The 14,655-nt window shown below is 43.1% G+C and overlaps 1 protein-coding gene across 3 annotated transcripts in view; it reads right to left on the reverse strand.

Annotated features, from left to right (window-relative positions):
- Nucleotides 1-973: 973 nt before the first annotated feature.
- MPPED2 (metallophosphoesterase domain containing 2) overlaps nucleotides 974-14,655 on the reverse strand; it is a 173,966-nt gene continuing 160,284 nt past the window's right edge. For all 3 annotated transcript variants that reach the window (XM_060017367.1, XM_060017366.1, XM_060017365.1), the window contains 3 exons: nucleotides 8,922-9,037; nucleotides 5,042-5,155; nucleotides 974-2,434 (listed from right to left, as the gene is read on the reverse strand). In XM_060017367.1, coding sequence (XP_059873350.1) covers nucleotides 2,316-2,434; nucleotides 5,042-5,155; nucleotides 8,922-9,037 — 349 coding nt within the window. In that variant the 3' untranslated portion in view covers nucleotides 974-2,315. The remainder of the gene's footprint in view (nucleotides 2,435-5,041; nucleotides 5,156-8,921; nucleotides 9,038-14,655) is intronic.

A 14,655-nucleotide genomic window follows, 5' to 3' on the forward strand; every position in this document is an offset into this window, starting at 1 on the left:
CTCAAGGGCTGTGCACACACACATGTCATCATGATCACCCACCTGTCTCTGGAAAGCCTGTTTTTCCAGAAGTCTGAGCCTAACTCCCTGTACAGTAACCAGATGAAATTTCCATTCAGTCAACTCTCAGTTCAGCTCCCTGCGAATGAACCTGAAGTTACGACCGTCTTCTGCTGATGTGTCAGGTCAAGGTTCATCTCCCATGGCACATCTCAGCAACTATGGTCATGGACCACCTCCAGCTCTGGGTGGCCACCCAAGACACTTAATGAGTATTGAAAGTATGAGTCTGAGCTGGAATTCTGTCCTAGAACATTCTCTGCACTCTACTGGTACTGAAATCAAGAATTCTTTGCAGGAATTACACCAAAGGATGCACCATGGGGAGGAAGGAAGGAAGATGTGTCAGAATGCAGTCGAGCAGACACTGGAATGAAGACTTCCGGGGGTAGGAGAGACTGCAGATTCAAGATCATGCTGCTTAGAAATGGCTCGTCCAGAGAAAATAAAAAAGACAGAACAGGGTTTTTTCCACCCCACTCTCTGCCGCCTCCGGGCTGCCACAGCATTCTAGCTGGGGACATCATTAAAAAAACAGTGACGGGGAGATGGTGACTGCTCCTAGGGATATAAGGGAACGTTGCAGGGGTTACTCCGTGACCCACTGGTTTACCCTCTCACGACCACACACACGTCCACAATAGCATCTTCAGCCTCCAGTGCACGGTCCCTCTGTTCCTGTAGAAATTACTATGGCCAAAGATGAAATCTTCACTCTCTGAAATCTACAGCCTGATAGATGACAGCGTGATGGAAGGAAAGAGTACACTGAGTGTCTTATCGATCTACCTGCCAGCCCATGAATGGCGGGTAATAAAAATTTATTGAAAATTAGAAAAAAAATGTCACTTATTCTGATTCCACTGAAAGGGAGTGCTGATGTTGCATATGAATAAATCCCTCCTTCCCCAGCACTAAACCATCATCCTCCCAACCGGCCAACCCTCCAAACAGCACGGATTTAAAAATCTTGCAATTTTATTTGCATATAAAGGCCGCTAGATATAGAATATCACAATAAATTTAAAGAAACAACTGCTTTCCTAAATTTCATTAACAAGATAACATAAAATAGAATAAAGCTCAACAGCATTTACAATGGGAAAACAGAAATGACTATTAGCGACAATATTTTGTGCTAGCGCAGATTGCATCGACACACAGTGCAAAATGGGGGGTGGGGTAGGGAGAAGGAAGTAAGAAGACAATTCTGGGTATTTAAATATAAAGGACAACTAAGCCTTATTTTAGTCAGCTTCCATTGCATCCATTTAAGTCTATACACGCCTGTGACTGTACCTAGAAGTAACTCAAGCTCTTTAAGACCTTGAGTTCTGAGAAAATGTGTCAGCTCCTTCGGACTTCTGATGCCCTGCTTCAAGCACCCCTTTACAGTTGTACTGTCCTTGGCAATATTAAACTCCTAACTTAGTCATAATACACAAAAAATATTTATATATATAAACCCATATTGAAAAGGAGTCTGCACGCTCTTTTTTCTTTTTCTTTTTTTTACTGCATGAAATACCTGCTCTTGACAGATTCCATTTCCTTATTTTTAAAGCTAAAATAATTTAAAAGAAACAAACATACAATGAATCCTTGTATAATCACAATATGGATCTCACTAGCTAAGCCATCCTCTAAAAGAGGGCCGTTTTCTTCCCTCGACACAGCTTTCTTTACAGTGACAGTGTTGAAGAGAAGTCTTTTCCACGCCTACTTTTGTTGAAAAGATTGTTCTAAATCCGGGCCACGTCTGCAAAAAAGAAGCATTCCCAAGAAAAACAACAACAACAAAACATCAAAAAATAAAATACTTCAGACAATACTCTTAAAACAGTTGTGCAAATCTGGGTGGTTTTTAAAACACTGCCTACCTGTTTCTTTTTTTTTTTTTTTGTCTTTTTTTCTTTTTTTCCAGCTTAAAGCATATTAAAATAAGACTTTTGTCACCTTTTCAAAAGAAAGCTTGGCTGTCCTTTGGCGAACACTAACAATTTACAATGGCGTGGCCTTTGAGAAAACAGAAGTCATTTTACAAATTCACAACGCTCCTTTGATTCCAAATGGATGCCCCATTTAAAAAAAAAAAATAAAGAAGAAGCACAACCTCTAGCATCATTTGTGTTCCAGCAATTTACAAAAAGAACTCACATGATCTGGAAATAAACAAGGAAGAGAATGTAAGTTTATAATTAGAAAAATGGCAGTTTTTAGACCTTTCCTCACATTCCAATTGGGCATTTGGAGGTTCAGGAACCCTGTGGGTTTGGAAGGTCAAATATAATTGGAGGGTTGGTCGGTTGAAAGCTGACTGTACACGTTGAGGCATTGATGTACGTTGTGTAACCGTCGGTCATAATGCCGTAACCTGTGGAGAAGGAGTGTCACACTTACTGTAAAATATACAAATGACAGTGATTCAATGCAGGGCCATCAGACAAGGGAAACAAAAAGTCTTTGCCAGTGGGCAGTGAGATGAAATTCAGTAGAGCATCCCCCAGATATTACAGCTTTCAGAAGCTGCCTCCCAATTTTACTTTCTTTAAAGGGAGAATCCTCTACTTCAAAGAAAAGTGATTCTTTTTTCTTTCAACACTAGATTTTATTTCAACACTAGATTTGTTGGGGAGAGGCTGTGATTTCTTTACTAGTGAAAATAAAGAAAAAACAGCTTTTCCTCTTTTTAAAATATGATTTTCATTTCAAAGCCCTTGTATTAACTATCGAGTTCCAGGGAAGAGAATGCGTAACATAAGAAACCCCTCAGGGGCAAACACATCCATCATCCAAACCTCAAATGGGCTTCAGGACAGGTGAGAAGGAAAGAGTATTGCATTGGGAGTTGGGACAGGTGAACGCTTAGCTTCCTTACCTATAAAATAAGCTCTAAACTGCCTCAATGAAAGTTAACAATAAGTGGCCTTGTCTTACTTGAACTGTGTGGTTTTAATGCTGAGTTCCATTCCATCCAAAAGAATCAGGTAATCAAATGTCCAAGTGATCTGGACACCATAGGACACTGCTTCCTACGCTTACCTGGACACTGGATCAAGCAAAAACACTTCCCATAGGCAGTATAAACCTCTTGTGACCTATTGGAAGAAAGCTAAGAAAGTTTCTCTGGGTCTTTGGTACGTATATTCCTTTTAAAAGTTTTAACATGTTGAAATTTCTAGCAGGTTTGCAAATTTGCACATTTCCCTGGATACCTTATTTTGTCTTACAGCCTCTGCAATTAAGTTTGTAATTCTATGCTGGTATCAGGCTCTGTGAAAAAAGAAAATTATCAGGACTTATAGAAATAACTGATAAGAGTTTTTTTCTTCCATTTGCTAAAATTTCTCCAAGTAAGCCTGTGGAGAGCTTAATGAGGGTCAATGGAAAAATTTCTTAAGAAAGGAAAAGAAGCATTTCAAATGTGCACTGTTTAGTTCTGGGGTCATAAAGTCTTGTTATCTCTCTCCATCAAGAGGTTGGTATTTGCCCTCTCTCTGCCCTCTTCAGCTGTCTTAAGCGAATAAAAGCAAGACAAAGTTTATTTGAATATGATCTCCTCTCTTTTAAGCAAGTTTATTATTTTGGGACTTCAGTGGAATTCCCCAATTGTCTGGCTAGTTTAAAGCTAATTAATGACTAAAAGAAAAAAAAGATGAAATGCAAACTTATAGGCACGATGCAGGAATTCAAACCTGATAACTGCTCCCCAGAAATGCTATTTAGACACCATCTCGCATCCTATTCCCTCCCCTCAGCCTTTATCATGCCTTAGAGAAGTGCGCTCCTTTTCAGGGAGTACGGCTTAACGTCAGGGCAGGATGACATCCACTCTTGGGGAGCCGCCCCCCGCTGCCACTGCTTTCCATCCACTCAGCTCATGCCTGACTTGGAGCAAGATGGACTTTCTCTGGCCTCTGCAGGATGATTTTCAATATGCTGTTTATTACCTGCCTAGCCAGGAAGCCACTGGATTGAGGGCTTTGAAAAGCAAACTTTACTTTTTGCTGGGTCAGGCCTAAACTCCTCACCTGTTGCAGGTTCATAAATAACTCCAGAGAACAGCCGTAAGCAGGGGCTGGAGTGAATATGGGGGCTGCCTACATACATGCACCCACTGCACACAAATGTCTGTAACCAGGAGAGGCCGGTACGGCCAGAAAACCTAAGGCCTGCTGAAAGACGCCTCGGGTCTGTCCCAAGGCCCAGTTACCCCTGGTTTGAAAAAGTCCGGAGAGACAAAACTAGAGTCCTGAAGGTTCCCGTGAGGCCTTCCGGTTCTGTGAACTTGATTCTAGATGACCTGGGAAAGCAGAAAACAGCCACTGGACCAGTTCCCACCTAGGGGAGATTTAATTATGCTGTTTAACCTCAGCCCGAGCGTATAGCACTGATGATTTCTGAGGAGTCTGAAATGGTTTTCTGAGATTAGTAAGGAAATGTCTGCCTGCAAATGTGTGGGTTCTATCACTGCAGTTCTGTATCTTTCATTGCACATCCCAAGTTATTTTTTAGACAGTCTTGTCTTCCTGGGTCTTTGTGTGTATTCCATATGAAACACAATATTTAGGTAGAAGAAGACATAGAAGTTATTTAGTCTAAATCCAGGCCATTTCTTCTGATGCTCTTAAAGAGAAAAATCTGTCCTTTATTCCCTCAGGGCTTCTCTACAAGCGGTGGTTATCGAACATTCTTCACTGGAGCCCTGAGATTCCAGAAATTGTCTGGGGTTAGTGCTGGGTTTTCCAAAAGGTGGTTTCTTACTCTCCACTCTGCTTAAAAGAGAGCAGCTCCACAGAAAACACTTCTTAGCTTTATATACGTGTTTCTCCTAAGATTTCATCTCATGAAAGGGTTCCGCTGGGAAAAAGAGTTTGGAAACCACCACGCCAATTACTCCTGGTGTAACTAAGGTCCCCACTGTGAATGAGATCACGGATAATGACTCAACATGTTGTGAACTCCTTTCTCCCGGTCTTACCTTCATGGATTCCACCAAACACATGGAGTTTGGGTCGGACTCGCCTCTGGACTGTGTTTAAAAGCTCCACGCAGCCCACTCTCTGAAGTTCCTTTGGAACCCAGTCTCGAAAACCTAAGAGTAAAATGCAATCAATACTCTTAATTTTCTGTCTCCAGGTAAGGTTTCATTTAGACTTTCAGGAAGCCATAACTCACAGAAGGTTTATTACATGATCCGTAATCCTAGCCTCTCCATTAACGCTCACAACGGCTTTTAAGGAACTTTTCACTCGTCACTTTGTCTTCTTTAGGTTCTTGAATTTTTTTTTTTTTCTTTTTTGTTTCTCCTTTTTTTTTTTTTCTTCCCGTTAATTAACATTTTTTTTCTGTGAGGGATTTGATTTATTCAGCCCTGGGTTTCAACTCTTCATGGGCCCAATGACATTTATTCCCTGTAGTCCCATAAGCTCTCTTTTCTCTCAGTTCAGTTACTTTCTCTCTTTTTTTTTTATTGTATCTCTCTTATAGCAGTCTACTTCAAGATGGTTCAAAGAAGAAGGGCTAGCAAGGGCTTCCTGTAAACTGGCCACAAGATGCCTTGCTCTCTTTATTTTCTTTTTCTTTTTTAAATTTTTGGCTGAGCCACGTGGCATGCGGGATCTTACTTCCCCGACCAGGACTCGAACCCACACCCCCTGCAGTGGAAGGGTGGAGTCTTAACCACTGTGCCGCCAGGGAAGTCCCACCTTACTCTCTTTAGACGCATCAGCTCTTAACCCTGGGTTCCTGATGACCCAAGCTTGGGAATGCCAAGTTCCTCCTCCGGTCTCCTCTTTAACAATAGTGCAACCACGGTGACCCTGTGGTGGCATGCATAAAGCTGGGGCTGATTGACTGTCTTTATGCAAAAGCCACTTCGTTCTAAGTCTAATGCAAAAAAATCCATAAAAACTGACATCAGTCTTAGCAAAAGTCAGCTATCTGAATGATTATGGCCCGGAATGGAATCCAATCACCTCAGTGGGATGGGGTAGAAAGAAAGCAGATAGGACAAAAGGCTAAATCATAATCAGTGGGAACCCATTCCATAGCTCCATTAGTTGATTTCTACTATTCAGAAATGATCAGGCAGAAAGGGACAGGCCAGCTTATTCCACTTCGTTTGGCAAACGGTAAAAATGAAGGTTTAGCATCTCTGTAAAGACGTGTTGGCTGGTGAGCGGCAGAAAATATGGGAAAAACACCAGATACAAGTAGGGACCCTATAAAAATCCAATCAGGGATTTCAAAACTTGGTTAACTAGAAGGAAAATTCTCTAATCCACAGTGATTGGCATATTCCCTCATGGATGTGTTTTTCTTGAAGAGGGAAAACATCTCATTTCACATGCAATCACCTAAGAAAGTGTCTTGCTCGTACCATAATAGTGAAGTCCCATGTGCCATGGCTCCCTTAGCAGGAGAGAATTCAAGGCCAATCCCCACGCCCCCCCCCCCCCACCTCCTAGTCCAGAATGTTCACAAAAATCCCAATAACTACACTGATTAAGGCTCAACATTACCTTATGAAAACTTTGCCTGACATTTTATTTTGGAACTCCCTGATGTAGGTCTTACTCTGCTATATGCACAGCCACTCTCTGGATTACTCCATCTTTACTACAAAGAGAGGGATGGTAGCCTCTCTATTAAGAGTTCCTGGAGGGGGCTTCCCTGTTGGCGCAGTGGTTGAGAGTCCTCCTGCCGATGCAGGGGACACGGGTTCATGCCCCGGTCCAGGAAGATCCCACATGCCGCGGAGAGGCTGGGCCCGTGAGCCATGGCCGCTGAGCCTGCGCGTCCGGAGCCTGTGCTCCGCAACGGGAGAGGCCACAACAGTGAGAGGTCCGCGTACCGCAAAAAAAAAAAAAAGAGTTCCTGGAATGTCTGAATTCTTTGGAGGCCAGAATGCCACTTGCTTTTGTACCAAAATTAATGACTTGATGAAGTCTGTGAATGAACTGTTCTGTTCAAAGTTATATTCCAAATAATACTTCAGGTATGCAAATGTCTCTATGCTGAGGACGCCCAAGTCCCTCACAGTACACAGCCTAAGGGGGATTAAGCCTGCGCCCAGCTAAGCTGCTCAGGGGAAGGATCAGGTTGGCTGGGATGTGGTCTCTGTAGGGTCTCGCTGTGTAACTCATGCTGAGCAGAATATTTAGCCAGCAATTCAATGATTTGGTTAGTCTCTAATGATTGCAAAATAGGGAAATTAATTAATCATGGCTTGATAAAGGTTATTGATAAGTATAATCTTGTAAAGTATGGAGGGGGCAGGATGGGGTAGGGAAAGAGCATGGGGATGGCGATTCTGAAGCTTTGAAAAAAGTCAGGAAGTGCTGATCTTGTGCAAATCTGTACAATTTCCCGGCCTGCAACAGCACTGCCTTCCCTTCTCTTGCTTCCCTCCCACCCCCCATCATGAAAATGTGCCACTGTGGCTCATGCCCTGGTCCTCCCTTCCGCTGTTTCTTTGTGAAACACAGAGCACTTCCCTTGTAAGGGCAGGAAGGCAGCACTAAGTGGCGTGAAGGGGAAAATATCTACAAAGATTAAATTCACATTAGGGGATGCGTGTTAGATTTTTTATTTTTCAGGCCGACAGAGGAGGGAAGTGACATGGATAGTAACCCCAAACCACAGGAAAAAAATGATGAACATCATTTATTTTTGTATTGCTTTCCTCCTGTCTCCAAAGCAAGATGATCACGAAAACTTTTCTAGCCCTGTACATTTAACAATTTGTTAAGAGGATAGATTTCATGTTATGTGGTTTTTCATATAATTTTTTAAAAGAGGAAACTCTCCTACTAAAAGGGAAACATCTGGATTGCCTGAGCATACCTTAGTTTGACAAGGAAGGCTGCTGGTGTAATAGACACCCAGTAGATGGGAAGATCAAGGTGGTAGTCCTGTTTGAAAAATGTTCTGTGGCTAAACCAAACCACTAACAAGCTCATGAATAATTAGAAGATTATTATATAAATCAAACAATCATCTTCTGACCTATAATCTGGGTGACTGAAGGTAGCTTTGAAGCATATTGGCAATCTAAACCTGGATGCAGGTTCACTGTATCTATAAGATGAGTATCTTTTTTTTTTTGCGGTACGCGGGCCTCTCACTGTCGTGGCCTCTCCCATTGTGGAGCACAGGCTCCGGACGCGCAGGCTCAGCGGTCACAGCTCACGGGCCCAGCTGCTCCGCGGCATGTGGGATCTTCCCGGACCGGGGCATGAACTTGTGTCCCCTGCATCGGCAGGCGGACTCTCAATCACTGCGCCACCAGGGAAGCCCATGAGATGAGTATCTTTAAGTAATATTCAACGTAAGTCCTTACTAAACACCTTAGCTAAAAAAAGAGAAAAAAAAAAGGATTCTTTTCTTGTATAATTAGCTTGATGTTATACTTAAAGATCTTCCAGGTTCCACTACTATATGGGAAAGGAAAATGAACTACTTTGAACGAAAGTTTCCATCATTTCATTACCATTCAAAAGCCCTGTGATTGGGAGGTCTGTGTCTTCCTTCCATTCCCCCTCCCACTCCCTCACTCCAAAGTGAATATAGTTCTTAAAATAAATTATCAAGCTCAAAAGACTGTGGTGCTCTATACTCATTTGATTTTCCCTGACCTGACTAAATCAAAAAAATTTAATTTCAAGAACACCTGTAAGCCCAGCAGAACTGCTGAGTTCAATTATCATACTGGGTTTCTTTAAAGACACTGACTTTTCTTTTTGTATTCACTTTTTTTTTTTTTTGGAGGAAAATGATTATGTCCCTGAAGCATTATTCATTACGCTTGGGAAAAAAAGGCATCACGTATGACGAAAGTACACCTTTGCTTCACTTACCGAGAGGAGGTCCGTGTGTCATGAGTATGTCGATGCCCTCAGGGATAAGGTTCCACTTGTCCAGCAGAGACTGACCTCTGGGCAGGTTAAAGCCCCAACCATTAAACCACGGGGTCCTTTGGGGGAGATAATGCACATGGTATCAGGCCAGCAGAGCCACGTTTCCACTCTACACTATTTCTCTCTCGCACATTCCCCCACGGTTTGCATTGCTCTCTTTTCTCTTTTTGATGGTTGGCCCTGGCAGCAGGATGCTTTTTTGTTGACTGCTTCAAAACCAATTCATTTGAAAGCAAGTGTGGAGCCTACAAATTGTTCAACTAGAAAGAGGCACGAGAGCCTTTACAGTGGAGACTTTCCCAGCAGACCCCTATCAAAATCTTAACAATGCTTTGTCTTCCCCCAAATCTCAGTGCTTCCTAAAGATGCCCAGCTCAGATCCGAAGCATGTCCATCCTTCCTGCAGTGCCTCGGGGCTAAGAAATTCCATCAGCCCTCCTTCTTCCTCCCCATCACTGTGGAATGGCTTCACTAGAAAGATTCTTACTGAAATGCTTGGGGAAAAGGACAAGTGCTCCGAAGGCAGAAACCACCACACACACAGATGTTCTGAACATCCTGGACTGAGAATGCTGAAAAAATATTGCGGGGGGTGGGAGTGGGGCTCTGAAAGGTGAGGTGGGACACTGAACAAAAAGCCAAAGTGGAACTTTCCTCCGGTCACCAGAGGGAAGATTTCTGGGGACACCCCTGTTCACTCTGGAATCCAATCTCCTGACAGTGAATGTGAGCATTCCACCCTCTCGGGAACTTCTGCTCCAGGAATAAGGTTCTGAGATTGATGCTCTACGTAGAAACGAATGGCATCTTTATCCATCCAGTGAGCATTTCTAACTGGAGCTGAAAACGTCTCTACCATGTATAATAACGGGAGGACGATCAAGTTTTCTCTACAAATACTACAGGCTACATCACATCAGAACAAAACAGTTCCCAATGCTGTCCTATTCCCAAACATCTAGATGTAACCATTATTTTTTGAAACTGACTCTCTTTGTCCTGGAGGAAAATTCCAGTTTGCTAGGGCGTAGGCGTCAAAGACAAGTTGGTCAACATTCTGGCTAAGCCCAACTTCTGCCTTCAGCTTAAGCTGCCCCTTCCACGCCTACTGAGAGAGGTAACCCTGTGTACAAGAGCACCTGGTCTGTCACAGCTAATCAAACAGGGGGCATTATTATTTAAAGCCAATCATGGCCCAGACTAACCAGTGTCTTTCAATACTCTGCACTCAGAAACACTAACCATCATTCATTTGGTGGTGGGCATGCCTAGTCAAGGCCAGAGGTGAAAGGATGGCCCCTGAAAGCCATGTGAAAATTCACCTTACAGGTAAGAACCGCAGTTCCCACTGAGGTGCCTGAGAGAGTAAGTTCCAGAGATAAGAGACTGTGTGGCCTCAGCTCGAAAAAGAGAAACCAAGGAAGTATTTGACTTGGTCCCTAACCACTTTCCAAGTCCCTAAGCCATCCTCAGGAAGCTTACTTGTAATAACAATAGCTATATAACAACAGTAATCGTTATTATAGTTATTATTTATTGAGTGTTTGCTCTATGTCAAGGTACTATTCTAAGTACTTTATTTGTATCGACACACTGAAACCTCACAACCAGCTCATGAGGTGGGTGCTATTATTAACCACATTTTACAGATGAGGAAAATGAGGTACAGAGAGCTCAAGTAAATACAGCCAATAAATTGGACATAAACCCAAGCAGTTTGGTTCCAAAACCCAGACTCTTAACCTGCATGCAATTCCCCTTCTTTTATGCTACCTGAATTAACTTACTACTTGCCCTGAGTGAGCCCCCTCTGTACTCTTTCAAGTTTGAGTGTCTTATTGCTTGACACCAAATGAGCACTGGACTAGAATACCACAGCCCTAAGATGCTGAAGTGCCCACCAATAGTTTTTGCCTAGCCAGCTCTTTCTGCCTTCTTCTGGTAACAACATTTTAATTTCTATGGAGTACCTTTCCCTCCCCCGCTCAGTACATGTGCTCTGGTAAGGCTGACTCATCTCTGCTCAGAATGAAGCGCGTATGGCCTCTCCGTGAGCAGTGACTGGTCTAGGGATGTGCATATGACCCAAGTTGGGCCAGTGAGCGCCATCCTCAGGATTTTGTTGGTGCTACCTAAAGAGAAGTCATAGTTTCCTCTCTTTCCTATCTTGAGAACTACGTAAGCCTGCTACTGCCTGGGAGCTATCTCGGCCACCATGCAGATAAGCTTGTGCTTGAGAAGCAAATCACCACAAAGAATGCGAAGCCAAGAAGCAGAGTGCTTTGATGACCTTGTTGGACCCGGGGAACCAGCTGTGCCTGAAGCCAATCACATTTTTCTTCCAAGTATGTAAGCCAGCAAAATCCTTTTCTTCTGATTAGCTTGAGTTAGATCCTGTTTCTTGCAACCGAAAGAGTCCTAATATATACAGTCACTGTATTTAGTGTAGAAACGACTTATGTACCTATTGGCAATGATTACCCACCCCCCAAGATGTCCACGTCCTAATTCCCGGAACCTATAAATATATTACCTTACATGGCAAAGGTGGATTAAAAGTTTGTTTGGGAGCTAATCAGCTGACCTTAAACTAGGGAGATTATCCTGGATTACCTAAGGAGGACCCAGTGAAACCACAAGGTCCGTAAAAGTGGAGAAGGGAGGTAGAAGAGGAAATTAAAGAGGTGCAATGTAAGAAGGACTTAACCTGCTGTTGATGGCTTTGAAGAGGAAGGAAGAGGAACATAAAGCCAAGGAATGTGGGCAGTGTCAAAAAGCTGGAAAAGGTAAGCAGAGAAAACAAATGCTCCCACAGAGCCTCCAGAAAGGAACACAGCCCTGCCGACACCCGGATTCCAGCCCAGTGAGACCCGTGTCAGGTTTCTGACCAACAGATGGTGAAGCAATAAACGTGTCGTTTTAGATGAATGGATAAAGAAGATGTGGTATATATCACAATGGAATACTACTCAGCCATAAAAAAGAATCACATTTTGCCATTTGCAGCAACATGGATGGACTTGGAGGGTCTAATGCTAAGTGAAATAAGTCAGACAGAGAAAGGCAAATACTGTATGATATCACTTATACGTGGAATCTAAAAAATGCAACAAACTAGTGAATATAACAAAAAATAAGCAGACTCACCAGATACAGAGAACAAGCTAGTGGTTACCAGCAGAGAGAGGGGAGGAAGGAAGGGCAATATAGGGGTAGGGGAGTAAGAGGTACAAACTATTAGGTCTAAAATAAGCTACAAGGATATATTGTACAACACGGAGAATATAGCCAATATTTTATAATAACTATAAATGGAATATAATTCAAAAATTGTGAACCACTATATTGTATGCCTGTATATATAATATTGTACAGCAACTAAACTTCAATTAAAAAATACATTAAAAAATAAATATATGTTGTTTTATGCCACTAAATTTGTGGTGATTTGTTACAGAAGCAATAGAAAACTAATACGGTATCTAAACTGTCTGAGCTGGTTATAAAATCCACGGACTGTGAGTGGCCTGAGTCTCACCTGGTACACAGCATGTGTTCAATCAACACGGCCCTTCCACAGCCACACTGTCTTGCTCGGCTAGGGGCAGTGCTTTTAGTTTCCTCTGAGGAAAAGGCAATGCTCACTTTCTTATCCCAGTCTGTCAGGGATGCACCAGGCATCGTGGGTATGGGGGTGAGGCCTCGTAGACCCTTTCAGAGCTTTAATGAGTCCACCCTGCTCTCTCTTGCCTTCTAGGACTCCCAGACTGCAGGATCGTAAACATTTTCATTAGACTCTAAAATAGAGTTTTCCCAGTTTGGGATACCCATCTTTCCCCTTTACTTTACAATAATAACCCTCTTCCAAGATTTGTTTTAAAAGTAAAAAGAAAAAAAAAAAAAAGGCAAGTTCAGAACCCAGTGAAGATTCAGTGAGCATTCTGGCGTGAGAGAGAGAAAAATAAGCAAAAACATCTGTTTTCCTAGATTTTGCAAACAAGCTTCTGGGCCTATGGTTCCTGTCTGAATGGCGAATAAAGAAGGGTTTGAAAGAGTCCCAAGCACACCCAAGTAGTTGGTACAATGAGGGGCTCTGATTTCACTGCCAGAGTCTGTCTGAGGGCAGTCAGCCCCTGAACCCCGAGGATATCCCAGGGGCTTCCAGCGTCAAAGAACGGGACTTATTTTTTTCACTCTTTCCAGTTTTCCCTCCTAGAACTTTCTCTTGGAAACCTACAGCCCTATTCCCCCAGGAAATGCTCAGTTTTACAAGTGCTCTGTAAAAGATTAAGGCAGGTCCATGGTCTAGAGGTCCCTTAAATTTTATTTGGTTAATGTTAAGCCTGTGACAAAGCCCAGACATTTCCAAGTTAAGGGTAAACTTTGAAAATGTTGGGCTTTTCTTTTGACTCAAACCTGTATGTACATGAGACAGAGGTTAAGTTATATGAAAGCGAACATTTATTAAGTCCCTGATCCGTTTTTACGTAGGGGTTTGGTTTTACATAGGCTATTACATTTAACTCCTCATAACAATACTCGGGCTAGGTATTATCAGCTCTGTTTTTAGATTAAAAACCTGAAGATCAGTGATATCAAGTAATTTGTTCACTTTCCTAGGATTAGTAAGTGGCGGAACTGAGATCTGAACCCAGACCTGCTGGCTGCAAAGCCGATGTTCTTTCTTTGCACAATGCTGAATTAAAACCATCCAGCCCAGTTTTGGTTTTGGCTCTCACATACATAAAGTAAACAGGGCCGATCCATACGGTCTCTGAGGCTGTGCACTGTGCAACTCCAGAGGGCTCCATGGCATTGTGGGATGGAAGTGGCTCTTAGTGAAAATGCAGTGTGAATTCAACAATGCTAGTACGGCTTCTCTGGGATGCTTTCTGTTCCTCTAGATCCCCTAGATCAGGCCTTTTCCATAATACAGTGACCAGGAAATGGGAAAAGCAGCCCAGTGATGGGCTCCAGAATTATCCCAGCATGGTGTAATAAGTGGGGCATACAGAAATGGGAGACCCATGTGCTAATTTGCATGCTGGCATCAATTCGCTAATGCACAAGACCCTTGGATAAGAGAAGGTCCTCAGTGGGCCAGTTTCCTCATCTGAGCAAAGAATGAATGGGTGGATGTGATTACGGGAGTTCAGGATCGCTTTTAGGCTGCAGAAATCTTATGCAGAAGCCCCAGACCCAAAGCAGGTATGTGCAGGGGTGTTTCTTGCCAGGGGACGGGGATGAAGGGGCTCTGAGCCTGTTCACTCACTCAGCCCCCTCCTCCTTTCTGACCTACGCCTCTGAGCACAGCTGGCAAAACCTGACACTCGATAATCTTTCTGTGATCTAGAAATCCCCAAATTCTGTCATTCTGTGCAGGCTATCAATGTTCTGAGTAACTGCTGTGAATTGCCCTCAATGAATTACCTAAATTGCCTGTAAAGGACCAAGTCCAGTGTGGGAGAAATAGCTGCACAGAGCAGAGACCGACTGTGTCAGCATCAATGAATAATGCTTTATCCAGTTGAGTTTCAACCTGAAACACGAAACCCCAGCAGTGAGCCCCCCAGGAGTTCACTGGGAAACGTGTGCACGGCCGACCTCCCGAGCCCCACAATGAGTTTTGTTCTGTAGCAGTGGGGAGGCGAGGGGGGAAAGGAGGAGGGAGGAG

This window comes from Delphinus delphis, chromosome 8 (genome assembly GCF_949987515.2).
Source record: "Delphinus delphis chromosome 8, mDelDel1.2, whole genome shotgun sequence".
NCBI lineage: Eukaryota > Metazoa > Chordata > Mammalia > Artiodactyla > Delphinidae > Delphinus > Delphinus delphis.